The sequence below is a fragment of the Nuphar pumila genome, chromosome 8, assembly GCF_984573655.1.
Source record: "Nuphar pumila chromosome 8, dmNupPumi1.hap1.1, whole genome shotgun sequence".
Lineage (NCBI taxonomy): Eukaryota > Viridiplantae > Streptophyta > Magnoliopsida > Nymphaeales > Nymphaeaceae > Nuphar > Nuphar pumila.
The window spans coordinates 22,908,468-22,923,403 of NC_143256.1; the positions used below are offsets into that span (position 1 = coordinate 22,908,468).

The following is a 14,936-nucleotide window of genomic DNA, read 5'->3' on the forward strand; positions in this document are numbered from 1 at the left end:
TCAAAATTCGGCAGACCCATTTACGAAAGGCCTTTCAAGAGATGTCATCAATAAAACATTGAGGGGAATGAGAATTAATCCAATTAAGTCATTATCTAAGGATACCCAACCTAGAGCGTTTGAGATCCCACATGCATAGGTTCAATGAGAAACGAATTGGTGAATGACAGATATTGAGCATGTTTATGTAAGCCCATTACTGATGTATGCTCATGAGCTGTAACTAATATGAGGGTTGAGCTAATAGCTCTTAATGAGTTTGTAGGCCTTAAGGCTAGGGTGTGTGTTACAGTACACCTAGACAAACTCACATATATGAGTGTAGAAATGTGAGCCGTTTTTTATGAGAATTGACAATTCTCTAGAGCACTCATGAATCCAGGAAAGCACAAGGCTCTAAATGTGCCAACATGAAATCCACACAATCGAACTTTTGGAAACCTATGTATGATTGAAAACTCCGTTAACAATATAAGGAGCTAAGTTCAAGGAAAGTCCACTTAGCACCTTGGTTAATTTAGGTTTTCTTTCAAATAGTGGGGGTTCAAGTCATGCAGACACTCTCACTGATGCATAAGTTTCTATGCAAGCCAAATATATTTTAAAACTAGTGAGGGATTGTTAGGAAAGTTTTAAAATTGGTGATTTCTTTCCACCAAAAGTGTTTTAAAAGGTTTAGTCCCCTATCTAAGAGAAATCAGTTTTTTCAGTGGTTTAAATACAGGCTTTGTTCTCTATTCTTTACTTTGGTAAGCCTTGTGTCTTTGGGTGGCTTGCAGACGTTGTTGCGCATCGTGCAACAACAGATGCGTCGTTCGCGCGCACGCACGCACGCACGTGTGTGCAAGGGCGCTTGAGGCGCAATGTGGCGTTTTGATGGCGCACTTTGCACTTCGCACGCTCGCAGAGGTGCATATGAGGCACAAATATCTGTTTTGATTTTTCAGTTTTGAGATATCTAGCCGTTTGAAAGGTTTTAATAGCATTTATATTGAGTTTAAGGCGCTTTGTGACTGTTGAACGATTTTGAAGGCCTTTGATTGACAGTCAAAGGTGGGTGACCATTCAGGTACCTTTTTGTCCTATTTTCAAACTGTCAGATTTATGACCATTAATCTCATTTATCGCAAAACATTTTGGCCTCTCTAAAAGTCTATAAATATCTTCTATTTTCGTATTTTGAAAACATCAGAATTTTTGACTCTCCAGTTTTCTCCTTTCTTTCTTCTCGGTTTGGCTTGCAGAGTTCATGTGTGGGAGAGGTCATCTGTTCTTGCGAAGCAGTGACTCTCTTGAGGTTCAAGCCTAGTTGTATCCTGGGAACTCAGTCGTAACAAAACCCTTTTTCGCATCTTCGAAATTTCCGGAGTGGGGCGATTGAAGTTCTAAAGATAGTGATCTTAAGAACGTGCCTCTAGGCTTTAAATCTCTTTTCTGAAATCCAATTTTCACAAGGTTGGAGTAACATATCCTCCGCAAGGAATTTGCTTCTCACGAGCTCCAAGGGGAGAAGCGGCCCCCAGAAAAAGAAGAAGAAAAGGATAAGGAGCCAAATGATCTCAAGGAGGCCATTTGTAAATGCACACAGTGCTTCTTGCCTGTATATTGTTCCTACGTTTTTTTTGTCATGGTATAGTGGGGCCGATTTTGTATAAAAAATCTGATGACTAACAAGGCTTGCTGTTGCACATGAACGGTACCACTAATATATATATATATATATATATATATATATATATATATATATATATATATATATATATATATATATATATATATATATATATATATATATATATATATATATATATATATATATATATATATATGGACAATAAAGGTATAATTCTGCATATGATAAGCCTAAAGCAAATAAGTGGTACTGGAGCTAAACAACAAGGTCAAGAGGTAGTCTCAGACACCCATATTGGATCTTTGGGTAAGGGAAACTTGTCTCGGTGGAAAGGAAAAAAATTATCCTTTTGTGAGAGGGAAAAACAACATAATGTTGGGTTGAGAAGGAAAATCATTCCTACAAAAGGTCAAAAAGATGAAATAATTAGGGTTAACAATGAACAAAAAAAGGTCACTTTTCCGCTCTTGATGAGAAGTTTCTGGGTAGGTTTCCGATTCAGGTTTAGATTTAAATGTTTGAAGAATAAGCTCATAATCTTCATAAATATTCACGCATTCAAAAATCACATTTTTCATCATAAAATACATGATCCAATGGTTAATTCCTAGCAAATTCACCATGCCAAGCACATTCACATGGTTGGGTTTGCAAAATAAGCCTTAAAAATGCTCATATTTCTAGTTCTCATATTCTAGTTCTAATATTTCAGTTCTCATATTCCGGTGACTATATATATATATATATATATATATATATATATATATATATATATATATATAGAGAGAGAGAGAGAGAGAGAGAGAGATGTGTTCCTTAGGCTGCCTTTGTCGTTAGATTTTGTTAGGCCCCTTCCAAAATGTAGTTTTAAGTGTTTTTTCTCATGTTTAACACGGAAAATGTGATCTATGGTTTTGTTTAGTGGGAACCGGCTTTTGGATCAACCAAATCTAACCTGTATACAGGTTTTTTGGGTGATCCAAAAGCAATAGCTATAAAGGTATCAATTTTTCTCTGCTCATAAAAAATATTTTTTCATCAAAAAAATATGATTCAAGAGTAGATTCTCACTAAATCGTAGACCCAAAGACATCTAACGGTTCAGATCTATAGTAAAACACTTTAAACCAACATAACCGGGCAAAACTATAAATTGGGCCTAATAGGTCCAGTTCACAATATATATGGGCTTTTTTTATTACTTTTAAGCATCAAATCAGGCGTGCTACTTCCCCAAGAGAGAGTTGGGCTTACATTTTGCATTTTCTTTCTTTCTTCTTCCTTCCATAGTGGGGTGTTTGGCTTATTCATGTACGCAACACAGATTTTCACCATCATTTCAATACTAGTTTTTTATATGGTTATTCTCCACCCATTCAGACGAATACCCACATTTTAATATATATAAATAAACTATTCATTATTCAGTCGATAAGGAATAGAGTAGCAAGAGCTACGCAGAGTACCTCCTAGAAATGATGCTCCTTTCACTCTCTTTAAAGTTGGCCTCCCTCTCTAGCCACTCCCCCCTTCTGCGTAGATTCTTTTTTTCCTTCTCCTTGCTTCCCTGGTCTTCATTCTATATCTGCAACAATCCACCTACTCTTGTCAGCCTCTTTCTCGGTCTCTTTGCCTCTGTCCACAACAGACACAAAAGAAAGAAAAACACCCACTTGGGTTTTCTTCTTCTGCTGCCTGTTCTCAGATTGGTTTCTGGGCAGTATTGTTTGGTAAATGGAAAATAATGGGTTCAATCTGCAACCCCAGTTCCCAGCTGGACTACGTGTACTTGTTGTGGAGGATGATCCCACCTGGCTCAAGATCCTCCAGAAGATGCTCAGGAAGTGCTCCTATGAAGGTTGATTTTGCCCATCTCTGTTAAATTTCCACTTTGCTCTTTTAGTCAATTCGTCCTCTGCATCTCTTTCATTCTTAGTATTATTTCCTATTGATATTTTTTCTTCCATAGGGCCACTGTGTTTTAGTTGAGAAACTTTACGTGGCTAGCTATTTTTGTCAATGATGTATTCGATGGTTGACAAAAAGGATTTTATCATTTACTTTCTATGTAGTTGTAGGATGCTGCCTTGCTCTCTGTAAAAAAAAAATGAAACTTTTAATGGTTGAAGAGGATTGATTTGATGGATATTAAGGCCATTTTTCATATGCCTTTGCAGTTCTGTTTTCTGTTTCTTGCTTCATTTATGTTTGAAGTATTGTTGATGTTTACCTTATGGTGCTTAAATTGTGTGTTGCAAATTCTATCACAAATTCAATATTTGTGATCATTTATAAAAGTTCAAGATCTAAAGAATAGTCTGTTTCATTAAGGCTGTCTCATTGGTGGTGCACGTTAGTATATAGTTCTGTATTTTAGCATCACAGGAGAAGGGAAAAAAAAGAAAAATAATGCTCTATTGCTGCCAAAGTAGGGAAAAAAAATCTTGGGGTTTTGAGACATTGCAGTCTGTGCATCACTTCCTCTGGTTTTTTCTGTTCTTTGGTAAGTGGTGAAAGGATAATGCCAGTCAATAAGGCTTACAGTGTTCTTCTATTTGTATTTAGAGGGGTCTCGAATTATGTAAGAGGTGAATGTGTAGTATGAAGAGGGTAGACTGGGTAGTCTTCAGTATCAAGAATAAAAAACTAACACTTCTCATTCTCAGCTTATAGTTTTATGTTATGTAGAGACTAGGAAAAACCTTCATTTACTGATCTCACTAATAGATCTTGGAATCTTTTATGCAGCATACCGGTGGTTGTCAACACTTTTGAAGGCCCATTAATCGCTGTGGTCTCACTGTGGTCATGGTTGCTGATATATTGCATGTTTTGAAGATGACCTTAAAATTTTTAAGTCCTTTTATTGATATTGGCACACTAGGCCAATAGGAAATTGCAGTTGCTTGAGCTTTTCTGAAGAGGAACTTAAATTTTTAAGTCTTTTTTTTTTTATATTTGGCATCTCTTTTCCAAAGATTAAGGATCAGAAGAAATTATATCTCCTTTAGTTTTAACTGTAAATGTATCAATTCCGTGGGGTTCTCAAATTGTATGGTGGTCCTTTTACATATTCATGGAGTCATAAACATTCAAAGCAGTCTGAACTGTTCATAGTGGCTATTGTTTGGAGTGCTACTCTTAGCTTGTTAATCATCATTAATCTAGTGTGTGATAAATTATAGATGATCCTGGGTTTAGCCTCATGAAGGTAATTTTTTGTCTCATTTTTCTCTCCTGTATATATTTGGAACTTCTGAGACATTTTGATTTAACAAAAGCATAAAGATCCACAGCTAATTCATTTTCATTACAAATGATTTATTCGTTATTAGATTGTTTTGTGGTTTGCAATGCTTATTATGAAATGGCAAAAGAAAAGACAAGAAGTATGAATTAAATTGCTTCTTTGTGGTTTACTTTTTAAAGCCTTTATCTTATAATTCATTTTGATCTTCTTGACATGCATCAAATGTTTGTTGAAAATGACTTCTTGCTCATTTAACTATTTTCTCCCGTTTTGTATAACTAAATTGCAGTGACAACATGTGGTTTGGCCAGAGAAGCCCTGAGCATTCTTCGTGAACGAAAAGATGGATTTGACATCGTCATAAGTGATGTTAACATGCCTGACATGGACGGTTTCAAACTCCTTGAACATGTTGGACTTGAAATGGATCTACCAGTCATTAGTTAGTTGACAGGGTTTCTTTGTTGTTTATGTTTTATTGACTCAAATTTTTTGCTTCCATATTTCAGAGTATTTTCATAATGATATTTTTTTTAAGCAGTGATGTCCGTAGATGGAGAAACAAGCAGGGTAATGAAAGGAATTCATCATGGAGCATGTGATTATCTGCTTAAACCTGTAAGAATGAAGGAGCTCAGAAATATATGGCAACATGTTTTCAGAAAGAAAAGGCATGAGATGAAAGAGTTTGAAAGTCATGATAAGAGTGAAGATTCTCAGCTTGTAAGAAATGTATTAGATGATGACGATGACCATGTATCAAATGAAGGAGATACAAAAACAGTGAAGAAAAGGAAGGAGATGACAAATGAGGATGAGGATGAACATGACATTAGCGATCCTTCTGCTGTCAAGAAAGCTAGAGTTGTTTGGTTTGTTGATCTTCATCAGAAATTTGTCAATGCTGTGAACCAGATAGGACTTGACAGTGAGTATTCTTAGGATAGTGTCCAGAATGATTTTAACTACCCTTTCTTATTGAAGTCATTTGATTACCGTGGATCTCAGGTACAGGCCATAGATGTGCAATGCTTAGGAAGCAAATTGGTCAATGGAGAAGAAATGCTTAAACTTCAAACCTTGGGTTTTAGGTCCTCTGGGTGGTTGTCTTATTTAATAACCTTCAATTTTAGTTCTTTGAGGCCCAGAAATCCAATTTCTGGTTCTGACTTAAATTTATTGTTCAAGTCAAGCCTCAGAACTTGGGGTCTGATTTAAAATCCAAGAATTGCTGAAACCTTGATTTTGGTTGGACCCAAGCAAAATGCAAGGTCAAAATTGAGGTCCAAGGCAATCAAATGTCTCCATTATGTTTCAAAAAAAAAATGCTTTTAAAAGTGTTCAAGCCATTTAGTTATTTGCAATTTCCTTTTATTTACAATTTGGAAATGCAATACAATTTTTATTGTTTTCTTTTGTAGAAGTTGGCCCCAAGAAGATACTTGACTTGATGCAAGTTCCAGGCCTGACAAGGGAAAATGTTGCAAGTCATCTGCAGGTACATCTTCCATGAGTCATTAGTTACTGAACTTTAAACAAGATTTTTTTTATAGATATTAGGTGCTCTTTTCTGCCTTTATGTGATAAAATTTTCATTTTCTCTTGCCTATTGCACAATATATCATTGGATACAAAAGTTTATGTTTCTGTTTACTCACAATATGAATGATTAGATTGAATGTTCTATGTTTTCTTTCAGTAACATAGAGTTGGACAAGTTTTTTTCTTTCTGTTTAATTTCATCCTTGTGTGTTTTTTATTAATTTGATGTATGTGACTCTCGCTGTTTTGGTATAGTTTTGAATACTACTGGAGCATTTATCTTTTTTTTTTTGGAAGAGCTGCTTATCCCTTAGTCATGATCACTGTCACCGATGTATTGAAAATATCGCAATATTATATCGCTATATTTTCAAAATATCGCGATAATATCACACTATTTTTGGGAAATTTCCCTTTTTTAAGTTTGCATTTCCTATTTTTTTGTTTCATTTATATTTTAAAACCTTTAAAAATGTTTCTTTATATTTTTGAAATAAAAATAATGCAAAACTTATTATTTTCTTAGCTTTTTTGTTGTTATTTATATTTTAATTTTTTTTTAAACTCCTGAGATTTTTCTGAGATTTATCAACTTTTGAAAATCTCTCCAACAAATACCCTCGCCGAGAAATTACCTTTAACGATGCAGGTGACTATGGTCATGACTAAGGAAATGATATGGATTTCTTTGACCATCAGACTTTGTGTTTGGATTTTGCTATTCTTTCTTTCAAGTTTTGCTACAACGTGAAACTGGGCACACATGAGCCAGGTTGGAGCCAAGCTTGGGCTGGCTCAACGTAAAAATACAGGTTTGAGCCAGAGTTACCAGTCGAGGAAGCGATACGGGAAGCGGGAGCGGGAAGCGAGGCACTTTCAAAAATTTAGGAAGCGTGGGACCACTTAGAAGAAAATTCCGAACCGTCTCGAAAGCGACCTAGGAAGCGAACCGGAAGCGACCTAGGAAGCGAACCGGAAGCGAGGGGGAAGCGAACCGGAAGTGAGGGGGAAGCGAAAAAAATGAAAAAAATAGGGAAGCGAGGGGGAAGCGTGGGGGAAGCGCGCTTCCCATAAATGGGAAGCGCGTTTCCCATAAAAGGGAAGTGCGCTTCCCAAAAAAGGGGGATGCTTCCCCTCACGCTTCGGAAGCGCGACGTTTCGCGCTTCCCCTTTTGCCTAGGCGCTTCCGGTAACTCTGGTTTGAGCCAAGCTTGAAGAGCCTCTATCCACGTTCAGCTCATGCTGAATATCTTTATTTTATTTAAAAAAAGATCTTGAAATCATTTGTGGAGTGTGGGATTCGAACTCAATACTCCCCTGTAACTGCCCAACATCATACTAGTTAGTGCGAAATTGTCTTTCTTGTTTGTTTTATCAATAGAATTAAAACATATATTATACCTATGTGCATTATTAATTATATGAAGTGAGCTTAATCAGGCTAATCGAGCTTAACTGATCTCAATTTCCTGTTCGAGCTCGGCTCATTTATGTCTACCGAGCCTGAGCCTTTGTTCAGGCTTGGCTCATTCATTTTTTGGGACGAGTTTGAGAGAAGCTTAAGTGGGTCAATCCCAAGTCATTTAGTGATGAAAGTGCAAGCACTGATATGTTTAAGAATGAGCTCCATGGAAGTTTCCCTGAGTGAAATTCGGCTGCCATAGCTAGGATCAAGAATTGGGCTGGGTAACAGTATATGTACATATTGGTGCTTCATCAGTTGGGCGTACCATTTGCAAGTTCAAAAGAAATGCACAAAGTGAAGCTCAAGCGTTCATATAACCTTAAGTATGCTTGACAAATTCATTTTTGGAGAGTACATTTTAACTCTGGTTTAGGTCATGGATAACTGAAGACATTAAATTTTTTTACTGCAATAAATTGGAAGCCTTGGACACCTGTCAGTATCTTTGAAGAATTGCTTGAATTGATTATGCATAGCTGGGAATGTGTCTATTTAGCACTGATGTCCCAACTCATGTTAACCATTAAATTGATATACTTTTTCAGATAATGTATTTCATGTTTCCTGAAAAAATTACTTTCGCATGTAAGTGCATGTTTCTGGTTGTGAAACTGTGCACCCTGCAGAACAACAAAAAAGGACAGTTTATTGTGCATTAACCACTTGAATCTTGGAGCGGTTGTCTCTGTGCACTTTCAGTTTTGACAGTGTATTGACAAGCACATCTTTCTTTGCAGAAATATCGCCTGTATTTGGGAAGATTACAGAAGCAAAATAAGCCAGAACCTACTTTTAATGGAAATGTGCAACCAGACTGCATTTCAATGGAATCAGGAAGTTCTACTTGTCTGAGTTTGATTGTGGCACAGCAAACAAACGCGGCTACATCATTTGGATTCTCAGATGATGAAATCCAAAGAACTCATGAAGATGATCTGAGAAGGTTCAACTTGCCAGTCACAATTAATAATTGGTCTTTGACTAATGGCATGGCTGATACTGTGAAAGCTAGTCAAACTTCCCAGGTAAATTATATTATTTCTCCTGATAGAACAGTCCCAGACATGGATAATTCATTGCTTAAGCCCACCACGACTCAACAGTACCCAAAGAATGGGGAGACTCCAACTGTGCAATCCAGGCAACATCAGATACAAACCACAAATTCTCAGAATTCATATGCCCTTCTAGAGAATGACTATGCTGGCATGCTAATGCGCAGTCAGCTTCATGATACCCTACTTGATCAATTAAAAGGCTTTCTGACATGCAGAACTCAGGACCCCTTTTTCTGTGGGAAACCTGTCATCACTGGCATTGATGCAGAGACTTCCATTAACGAAAATGATCTTGCATGTAGTGATTGTCGAAGCACTTGTACTGTACGATTGGAATTTCCATCAGAAAGTAATCATGACAATCTTTTTCCAGTCCAAGTTAACGATGCAGTGCTCAGCCAACAGGTTCTGGGAACAGTCTCTTCCATCAGTGGCTCCACTGTGCAAGAGATCTATGAACTTGATCAGAAAAGCTTCAACATGTGGGAGCCTCCATATTTGCATGTAGTATCAAAGGATGCCATCTTGGATTCCCCGTACCACGAATTCCAATTCTATCCAATTGGAGGATATGACTGCTGCACAGATTTTGGGCTTGAGGACGTGGATATTTTTAAGATCAACGAACTCAAATCCAAGACAGAAATACAAAGCTGCCTCCACGGTGGACCAATATTTGATTGCAACAACCTGTGATCCAGAGCATCTAGTCCTGGATGAAGGATTGTCCTTGGTTGGGGATCAGTCAACAACTATATTTGCTTCTTTATAGATCAATCCTGATTTTGTCAGTCCTTGTATTTAGTATCAAGCAACTGCACCACCATGACATGAAAACTGAAAATGATAACTAGGTTGTGGTGGTTGAACTTCCATTCTGAACTTTAGAGCAGGAAACAATACCAGTCCTTTAACAGAACTCATGTAATGAGGGTGTATCAAGCACTCAAAGTGAACAGGTACTTAAGAATGTTTTCTTCAAGGATCAACTGGCAATGTGAAGCAAAATGCTTCATGTTCAGTTTGAGCCACATGAGATTTGTTTTTTTTTTCTTCTGATGGGTTTCAGGTTTCAAACACATGATGCCCCTTCAACCAATGTACAAGTCAGTCGATTGCAATTTCGGAAATACAGTTTGATCTCGTGAAATTTAGAAGTAATGAAATTCTGTGACTCTTAGAGCAGAGCTTTTAGTGGAACTTAAATTTGGTTCGCTAACATGGGCGGGCACTCATTGAGAATAATTGATGATACTTATTATTGAACCATAGTTGCCCTATCTAGGGCACAGTGTCTTTCATGTTCCCATGATGGTGATGCTAAAACTAATGGGTCAATTGTTGTCACCATATAAACGGGCGTCACTCTCTTATTAATATCTTGCCATGAATTTGTTGAAAATCAGTTTTAATACTATGAAAATACACTTGGTATCAATACCTAGGTTGATTTCATATCTAATTTGAAAAGGAAAATAATTCTTTTAACGGGCTTCAATTTTGGTATCAGATTGGCCAAAAACTTGTATGTTACCATGACCAATATGGCAGCACGTCCTACCAGTTTCTAGCCAATTTTTTTAGGTGATATCACAAATTGCTAGAGCTCATAAAGGACATGAACACTCAAGTGTACCAAAAATTTGGTAAAATAGCTGGTTGATTTTGGTTCATTTGGAAATCAATAGTAGCGTGCTATTTACACCAATAAACTTGGTAAAATAGCAAGTCCGTGATTTCACCAACAAGAGAATGTGTGATTTCTTCTCAGGAAGCTTCTAGCATGGTTCAAGAGGAAGAACAACCCTATAGCTTGGTAAGAGAGAGAAAAAATGACCTACAAGGATCCAATCCATCATGCTATAAAGATGCTATCAACTCAAATGATATTTATAAGTGGATGTTGGCCATGACAAAAAGAGATGGAGTTACTCCATAAGAATAAGACTTGAGATTTTTTGAAGTTACCCAAGAGCAAGAAAGTTATAGAATGCAACTATATTCAGAAAGAAAGAGGTTTTATCAAAAATGATAGTGAAAAGTTCAAGGCTCCATTGGTGGCAAAGAAATACACAGAGAGAATGAATCGATTATAATAAATTCTCACCAGTTATGAAATACACATTGATTTTGGGTGTTATTGGCGAAGATTGTCATGCATGATCTTGAGTTAAAGCAGCTTGACGTGAATAATGCATTCTTTTACATAGACCTAGAGGAAATCTATATACAACAACCCGAGGGTTTTAAGGAAATAGCCATGGAGAGTCTTGTTTGCAAGTTAAATAAACTACTTTACAGGTTGAAGCAATCTCTTTCGTAGTGGTGTAAGCGTTTTGACTCTTACATGATTAAGGTTGGGTATATCCAGAGTGATTATGACAATTGTGTTTACTTTTCGAGTTCTTGATAGTGATTCATATATTATTTTGATGTTATATGTGAATGATATGTTAATTTCTACCAAAAGAATTATTGAAGTTGACAAGTTAAAGTCCACCATGAATCAGGAGTTTGATATGAAAAATCTTGGTGCTGAAAAAGTTCTTTGGCATGGGATTCATAAATACAAAAGGTTCGACAAGTTATGGGTTTCACAAAATAAGTATGTTGAAAAGGTTAAAAAATTCAACATGAAAAAGAGAAACTTGTGAATACTCCTCTTGTTACTAGGGGTGACAATCGGGTCGGGTTGGCGGGTCAGCATACCCCAACACGAACCCGACCCGTTTATTAAACGGGTTAGCTGGGGCAAACACGAACCCGACCCATTTATTAAATGGGTAACCCGACACGACACAGTTAACCCTTTTAATAAACGGGTTGGGTCGAGTAAATGGGTTGGCGGGTCGGGTTCGGATTCACTATTGATGCCTGAATGGAACGTATTGAAGAAAAAAAAATGCACATTATTTTAGACGTCGTCCGTAATGTGGAATGAGATTGACGCCGTCCAAAATACACACTACGTCATTAATGTGGAATGAGATTGACGCCGTTCGGATAGCAAACCAACAATCTAGATGCGATCCAAACCATCGATCCCCCTTCTTTTAAGAATGAAGGTTGATTTGGCACATCAATCAGAGTGCTTCTGTCTCCTTTTTTAGACCCGCGGTTATTATTCAATCGTACCATTGGGCTTTTAAACCTGCAACATCCCACCACAGGGAGACATGCACTGACAACTCCTTTTTTAATGCAATCGACGCTACTGCTACTGCTACTCACTGCTTGAGCAAGACAAAGGTAGTAGTAGGTACAGACCATCAGATTTGGAAATCAAACAGTCGAGATGCAAAGTTGTCCCAATTTTTAATGGATTGTTTTACAGAAATGCAATACCTAAACGGGTTGGCGGGCAGGTTGGTGGGTCGGGTTCGGGTAAATGGGTTGACTCGCCCGCCTAACCTGTTTATTAAACGGGTCAGCCGGGTTGGCGGGTTGGCATACCTCTAACACAAACCTGACCCGTTTAATAAACGGGTTAGGCGGGTTGACCCGTTTATTAAACGGGTTAGTTTAAGCCAAACCCAAACCCGCCTAAGAGGCAGGTTGGTGGGTCGGGTTGGTGGGTCGTGTCAGGTTTTGTCACCCCTACTTGTTACACATTTCAAGTTATCTAAGTATGTGTCATAACAAAAAGGAAGAAGAAGCATACATGTCTAAGGTCTCATATATGAATGCAATTGGTTGTCTTATGTATGTCATGGTGTGTAGTAGACTTTATATTGCACATGTTATGAGTGCAATTAGTAAGCATATTGGGAATCCAAGATAAGTCTTCATATGATGTTATGTTGATACTGACTTTGTAAGGGACTTAAATAAGATAAGATCTATTAGTGGTTTTATATTTACTCTAGCAAGTGGGCCAGTGAGTTGGAAGTTTATGCTTTAATTGATGATTGTTATATCCATGATTGAGGCAGAATATATAGCAACATCAGAAGCAACAAAAGAAGGCATATGGCTTAAAGGCCTCGTTAATGAACTTGGCATTGAGCAAAGGAAGATGCAGTTGTATTGTGATAGTTAGAATGTGATTCACTTAACAGAGAATTTGGTAAGTCTCCCAGGGTCAAAGCATATTGATGTGCAGTATCATAAGATTTAAAATATGATAGAAGATGGTGAGTTGGACTTGGTAAATGTTCACATGAAGGATAATGCAACCAATACGTTGACTAAGATGCTTATAGGTGATAAGTTCAAGTATTGCTTGGACTTGGTTAATGTTTTAGGTTAGAAGCATGGGCCCCAGGGAGAGAGGGCATTGAAGGTGAGAATTTTTGTTTTTGACATGGGTGATGGCAAGCCAAACCCAATGTGGAGATTGTTGGGGTAATATGTGGCTTTGTCTTGTTACATAAGACCTGGGACCACTTAGAATTCCTCTCCTATGTTACTAAGGAAACCTCACTTAGAGTTTCTCTCCTATGTTAAAAAGGAGACCCTAATGTATGGGGGTTTTCCTCTTTGATTTAGAAATTAAGTGTTAGACTTCTACATAAGAGGTATAGAAAGTAGTTTCAAGGTATGGTTTTTCAAGAAAGGTCTTTGAGGGTTCTTGTTCGTAGGGGTAAAGGGCAACTCATTCATACTGTAATAAGGGATGAAAAAGAAGGTAGTCCATATTTTAGTTTCAACTTGTTGGGTTGCGTAATCTGCATTAAATGCATTTAGTGTATTTCTTCTTATTCTTGAGAGCCCTATAACATCATGTACTTATTGGTTTCAATAAAGATTTCTCTTGTACTCTCTTAGTGAACATAGGCGATTTTGTCAAACCATGTAAATTTGGTGTGGTGTGCTTGATTGCTTTCTTGTTCTTTTATTGCATCGTATGTTTGCATGTCTTTCATATCCATAGTAGGAACTGATTGACCTGAAATCCATCGAGTCTTGATGCAGGTTGCATATTCTAAGCTCGGTTTGATACTATAATAATGCAAGTTTTGAGTTTAAAACATCCTTATTGAGATATATTGAAATTGGAGTTACCTAAAACAAGAATTTATAGGTAATAGCTCCATCATCTACAAGTACATTCTCTAAAGCACTTTCTTTAGAACATCAACCACCCATGTTGCAGCTTTTATGGATATGAAGTTTCATGCAAATTGTATTCTCATGGTACTATTGGGCACCGAGCTCTAGAGGTTTCTGGTTCACAAACTCATAAAGCTTTTCCTACAACAAAACTATGGTTGCTAAACAAGAAATGACTTTAGAAACTCTTAAATAAGATAGAAAAATAAGAAAGAGGAGTATTCTAATATCAAATATGTTAGAACAAGGAATATATTCAAAAAATGTTGTGAACCATATTAGGGGTCTAAATTAGGATTAATAATGGTTTTCCCACCATTTTAGGTTTTCAATGAAGATGGTCTAGAATGGTTAGTCCACTTTTATGTGTTAAATGGTTGAATGACCTTAGGTTCTATTTGGAAATTGTCTCTTGGAGGGAGGATTGTTAGGGTTTGGCTCAAAGCCAATCTTAAGTTTTCTACACATTTTCCTACATTTACCTAAGTTAGTGAGTGTTTTGTCTTTCCAACAAGTTTAGTCCCACAATGAAGGTTGTGAGAACTTTTCTTCTCCTTACATAGAGGGGTGTTGCCTTAGAGGGTAGGTCCCTCAAGGGGCTTGGACAAATTTTTCAATAAACTTTAGATCTTAAACTTTGAACTTGGATTTAGATTCGAATCAATCCAGTTTGGTTTGACCTTTCTTTTTAGTACTTGGGACAGATTTAACCTCAAGTCTAAAATCGACATTTGACCACTAGACATGCCTAACAGGCATTTATGGTCAAACAGTCTAAGAGCTGCCCAAGACCATTGACCTTGATCCAGTTTGGATGTTCTTACCTTGCCAAGGTCATTTTGGATCCAAGTAATACCTTTTTGGTCATTGTTCGGCATTGTCCTTAAGCTAGCCATTTGGGCCCCATTTAAGGATTTTATGAGTGTTTATGGGATG

At 37.1% G+C, this 14,936-nt stretch overlaps 1 protein-coding gene across 1 annotated transcript; it reads left to right on the forward strand.

The window, feature by feature from the left end:
* The first annotated feature begins 3,010 nt into the window (after nt 1-3,010).
* LOC149829789 (two-component response regulator ORR26-like) lies at nt 3,011-9,979 on the forward strand. Its single transcript, XM_090015626.1, has 5 exons — nt 3,011-3,491; nt 5,173-5,325; nt 5,425-5,811; nt 6,305-6,381; nt 8,628-9,979. Exons 1-5 carry the CDS (start codon nt 3,368-3,370, stop codon nt 9,642-9,644), a joined length of 1,758 nt encoding a protein of 585 aa, XP_089871752.1. The 5' UTR covers nt 3,011-3,367; the 3' UTR covers nt 9,645-9,979.
* Nucleotides 9,980-14,936: the final 4,957 nt, after the last annotated feature.

What these genes read in the sequence shown, in the direction of transcription:
- LOC149829789 (XM_090015626.1), top strand. Translation starts at nt 3,368, where the DNA reads ATGGAAAATAATGGGTTCAATCTGCAACCCCAGTTCCCAGCTGGACTA. An exon ending in GAACCAGATAGGACTTGACA is followed by an intron (nt 5,812 to 6,304) that starts GTGAGTATTCTT and finishes TTTCTTTTGTAG; the next exon opens with AAGTTGGCCCCAAGAAGATA. An exon ending in ATGTTGCAAGTCATCTGCAG is followed by an intron (nt 6,382 to 8,627) that starts GTACATCTTCCA and finishes CTTTCTTTGCAG; the next exon opens with AAATATCGCCTGTATTTGGG.